Source organism: Sinohyriopsis cumingii, chromosome 16, assembly GCF_028554795.1.
Source record: "Sinohyriopsis cumingii isolate HCF-2022 chromosome 16, ASM2855479v2, whole genome shotgun sequence".
Taxonomy (NCBI): Eukaryota; Metazoa; Mollusca; class Bivalvia; order Unionida; family Unionidae; genus Sinohyriopsis; species Sinohyriopsis cumingii.
The window spans coordinates 15,877,438-15,882,456 of NC_142976.1; the positions used below are offsets into that span (position 1 = coordinate 15,877,438).

The 5,019-nt window shown below is 35.6% G+C and overlaps 1 protein-coding gene across 1 annotated transcript; it reads right to left on the minus strand.

Moving 5' to 3' along the window:
* LOC149779987 (uncharacterized) lies at positions 1-4,743 on the minus strand. The gene is made up of 4 exons (XM_089936712.1): positions 4,371-4,743; positions 2,902-3,080; positions 2,324-2,459; positions 1-621 (listed from the first exon to the last, which is right to left on the minus strand). The coding sequence occupies exons 1-4, from the start codon at positions 4,493-4,495 to the stop codon at positions 381-383; spliced, it is 681 nt and encodes a 226-aa protein (XP_089792838.1). The 5' UTR covers positions 4,496-4,743; the 3' UTR covers positions 1-380.
* Positions 4,744-5,019: the final 276 nt, after the last annotated feature.

Below are 5,019 nucleotides of genomic sequence, written 5' to 3' on the forward strand. Positions count from 1 at the left end.
AATATTGGAGATTTTATTTAAACTGAAGTAGATAGGCGAAAGTCTTCGACATCAGTGAACTCTATGACATTCGACAAGGCGAAACTCTTCGATATCAGTGAACTCAATGACATTGGACAAGGATCATGTGTTATATTGTATGTTTCAACAGCATTAATGACAATAAAATAGATTCGTCGTTATAATGTACATTGATCACATAAACATAACAATCTGTTTTCATTATTCCATCGCATTAAATAATATCAGTTAAACATATTAAAAACCTGTCCCTCTCCCTCTCTCTCTCTCTACACGCACACACACACACACACACACACACACACACACACATGCTCCCAGATGCAAGTCAATACGTATTCTGAAGAGTGTCACACTTGTTATAAGTGTGCATCAAAACTAATGTATTTTCCATAAACATCTCGTTTCATCATTGCTAGCGTCGTTCTGTCTAGTCCCTCGCTTCCAAGGGCGTTTTTCCCTAGTCTTTTTGCTTGGACCAAAAGGTCATTTTCATTCCCAACTGCGTCTACAAGACCAAGATCAAGTGCGTCTTGGCCCTTCAAACGCTTTGCATATATAATGGCTTCCCTTTGCTGTTTTCCACTTTGGATTTTTGCACTAAAGAGAAATGAAATTAATAGTCAATGATGCACAAGATATCATTGCATTTGAAATTTAGGAAATTAGCTGAGTAAAATCTTTTCCAGCCCAGGTTTGATTTCTTTTACAGTATCTTTACTATGCGTAAAATTATCTAACATGTATGAAATAATTATATGACATAACCTGGATGATATAATTCAAATCATGCATTTCTCCTATTTCTGGCACCATAGCAAGATCTGAGAATATCCACTTTTGGGGTCATGTTAAGGTGACCATATTGATCAGCCAACTGAATCGCAGCTAACAGAATTCTGAAACTGAGTTGTCTTATTTTGTATGTATTGATTCCAGATAAAATAAATAAAAATATCAAGTGCCATGGAGGATAATAGATACAGTCATGAAACTTGATTTTACACCTAACAGGTATACCTGATAGAAAATAAGTAATGTATCATAATACCTCATTTTAAAACAAAATTATTGGAACATAATTGGTCAATTATCAAGATATAAAATCAAGCATTTCTAAAAACTCCATTAAGGTTATAACTATTTCACATGGCATATAAGCAGGATGCATGTGAGTCACATGAAAACTGGAAATACACTAATTGGTTAAAGAAATGGCAGATAACCTGCACTTCAAAAGTAAAAATTTTATGATCCAAATATATGATTATCACCCACACACCCCACGATTGAACCTTTAAACATGTTGTGGACTGTTTCCGTAAAACGTAATTGCTGACCACCACATGCCCCCCCCCCCAAAAAAAAAACATGGAAGATCATAGGTATCTTATGTACAAATATACAGACACATCTACACCTATATAATGTGTTTGTCAATGTTAAGAACAAACGTATGTAAGACATTTAAAGATAATTTGTTCCGTCTACCTATAATCCATGAAATAAAACAAATATCACATTCCACAGAAATTTCAAGATACAACTCTAACTATTAAGTATTCTTCTCATAATGAAAACACATACTTTCTCATTAATTCTTCAAAACTAAATACTTTATAGTTTACACATATGGTAGAGACACTGTAACATCTTGAAAGGCTTAATAGCAAACGTGGACTATAACCAATTACTAATTGTCTTTTCATGTACATGTATTCACTGTCTGAAATTTTAAATCATATAAAAAAGTCGGATCCTGGACACACACACAGACACACATAGACACAGACACACGCGCGCGCCGTTTCTTCCGTTTTGGCACGTTGGATCTCAATTAGATCAGATAAATAAAACAAAAATATAACTTGCATGTTGAATGAAAACAATCGTTTTTATAATCGCGTTAACACTACTTAGTAACGATTTAAAATGACATTTCTACATGTTGCACATGTTATTTTGGCTATGGTGCCACGAATGCAAATTTTTGGTATCCTATTGGAAGCCGTTTTAGTTTAACTTACTTCCAGAATTCACGTTCGTCTAAATTTTCCAATTTATTCGCAAGCGTGTCTGCCCCTGTGACCAATTTGGATTTTTGCGCCTAGTATTTACAAGAGTTAGATAAACTTGTTACTATATCTGTGTAAAATCTATTAATCTGTTTCACAGGATTACTCCAGCAATGAACGTTACTGACCGATATACAATATGAGTCCCTCGCCTGACCCAAATGAGAAGAAGTGTGTGAAACCTAAATATTTGTCTTCAAAGCATATTGACAAGAAAGAAGATATACCTTATGATGTCTAGCATGATGGGACGGAATTTCATGTTGAGCCTTGTTTCCGGCCAGCAGAGCCAGCCTCGATCTGATCTCATTACTCTGTAATCATGCGCTACGGCCAGAAATGCACCTGCTCCAAAAGCATGACCTGTGAGGGGGAGAAATCGTTTACCGACTATTTCAGGCATTTTACAAAGTCATAAAACAGCTTTCATAAATTTGGTAAAATTAAATAATTAAGTGGCAGCAACAGCGCCACATTTGGCCAACAAAAAAATTCTCGATACTTCTGCTCGATTTCTTTTACAGTATCTTTACTGTGTGTAATACACCTATTTTATCTCGAATAAATTTATCTTGCTAGCTGTGAAAGCTAGAAAGTTCCCGTATCATTTACATGCATGAAATAAACTGATTTTATATGTATTAACTTTTTTCTTTTTGCTTTCGTGTGTGCAGTATATACTTATCCTGATCCTGAGGTTTGAATATCACTGTACTAATAAAGACGCCTTTAGTGACACGTAGCCGTATATAATACATGGTCTTGATCGAGACCAAGATCTTAAGGTCAACACTTGGACACTGACCGTTCACTATGGCAACAGTTGGTATGGGAAACACCATCAATCTGAGCATTAAGCTGTTCAGGGCATCTATGTACTTCTGTACCCCATCTGTAGACTGCGTGGCCAGCCATTCTAGATCAATGCCATTGCTGTAGAATTTTCCAGAGCCAATCGTTATCAAAATCTGGATGTCTGGTTTACTGAAAATGCAACAGTACAGGATCATTTGACTAAAATGAATCATCATTCATCGCCATATCGTGTACGTGTACATGTGTGTACAAAAATAATCTTGCATACTCAATACACACTGATAGTGTATATGTGTCGGCTATGCCTCATTAACTGATACTACAGGTGTAAAATTTTAAACCGATCACCCTCTAGGGTACGGATCACAACGTCGCATTACCTTTGTCCTTTTTGGGCGATCGACAAGGGATAACAACCTATACTGTAACATTGAAATCTATACGCAGCCCCAATACTACTTTCAATTCAAAATGGCATTATTGTCACAGATGATATTACCTAATAACACCATTTACGATGAGAGGAGGGAGGGATGTGTCCTATAATCGACAATGTAATGGAGACTTTTTAACGTGCGTTATTCAAAGTTTTCAAATAATGACCATAAGTGAATGGAAAAGCTCTTTATGGAAGGTGTTAAGATCGGTAAAATGGAGGCGTCTGGCGTTGAAATATACTGAATAGTCGAAACAGGTTTCTGAATTCGTTTGTTTGTTTGTTGTTTTCTTAAAACGTGCAAGTAAAATTCGGAACCGAGATGCTTACTTCTTGTTATGATCATTCTCACAAAGTGAAAGCTCAGGGCTTTCTAAGGTTAAATACCTTAACACGTTCCCATACAATAATAAATTTTGTTAAATAAAAAAACAAGAAACACTATTCTAATAATAAAAAATAAAATAAATAAATAAATAAATAAATAAATAAATAAAAGATCATTGAATAAAATCAGTAAAATCCCGTCTTGTATGTGGAATAGAACATCCAAATCGAGTACCCCACAAAATAAGTAACACTGACCCCAAATACTTATTGTTGGATTTACAAAACATCATGCACTTATAAAGTGATAGTATGAGATGTGTCCCTTGCTCATCCTGTAAAAATTAATGAAAAGAGTTTATCATGCCTACAAAAGCTGATGAAAAGACAGAGTATATCATCTAGGAGAGAGAACTAACTGACGAAGGGACATGTGGTTGCACAGTTAACTGCGTTGTCTCACTTTCTATTCCGGATAATTTACATCTTACACCTTAGTCCGAGCTTCCGCTGACCTTTCCCACCGCATTTCCGATTTTTTTTTTTTTTTTTTTTATAAACGGCATAAATGTATAAATATTTAAAATGGGAGGGCAAAGGTCAGAACAAAACTCGGACTACTTAGCCGTTTACTCGTAGCAAATTCTTTTTCCGTGTGCACACTTATCTGGTAAAAACTGAACATAAGCTTTTACCTCAAAACTTCATCCAGGATTTTATGCCAGGCGTGGATCGTAGACAAGCGAAATCTGTTTTCCTTCAAATTCCAAGTAATAATAGCAAACCCCTTATCAGTATAATCCACGGTCAGTCCTTCCATCGCGGTCAGTTATCTAATGCGTCTCCAGTTCCTGTATTGGGTCATGTACAATGCACACTTCTGCTTGTTTCTTCCTTGGGTTTATGAGACAGACTGAAAACCTGATATATCAATTGATGTACATAATAGTTTACTTACGTTGTCTAAGATCGCATAGTCTTTGACCTGCATCGATAGAGGTAGAACGTCCTACATTGCGACATTTATGTAGGCCGGGCTCTATCCAAGCTTCGGAACGCTGGCAGTGAAAAAGTTGAGATCTACAGGTGCGGTTTCATCGGCAATATACCATATCAAGTCTTTTATCTCATGGAATCGATCCTTGATTATGAAGAGCATTTTTGTATCCACGAGACTATATAATTATTCACATTTTTAGTCACTGCGTTTTTCACTCTTATAAAATTATTTATATTAATTTAAGACAATTGGGATGTTGAGAATTTTTTTTTATATCTGCACTGATTTTGGAAGCGACAATGGCATAATTTTCTTCCCGAAGCCATTACAGTACTTTTATTGTA

What these genes read in the sequence shown, in the direction of transcription:
- LOC149779987 (XM_089936712.1), bottom strand. Translation starts at nt 4,495, where the DNA reads ATGGAAGGACTGACCGTGGATTATACTGATAAGGGGTTTGCTATTATT. An exon ending in ATCCTGGATGAAGTTTTGAG is followed by an intron (nt 3,081 to 4,370) that starts GTAAAAGCTTAT and finishes TTGCATTTTCAG; the next exon opens with TAAACCAGACATCCAGATTT. An exon ending in ATCATGCTAGACATCATAAG is followed by an intron (nt 622 to 2,323) that starts GTATATCTTCTT and finishes ATTTCTCTTTAG; the next exon opens with TGCAAAAATCCAAAGTGGAA.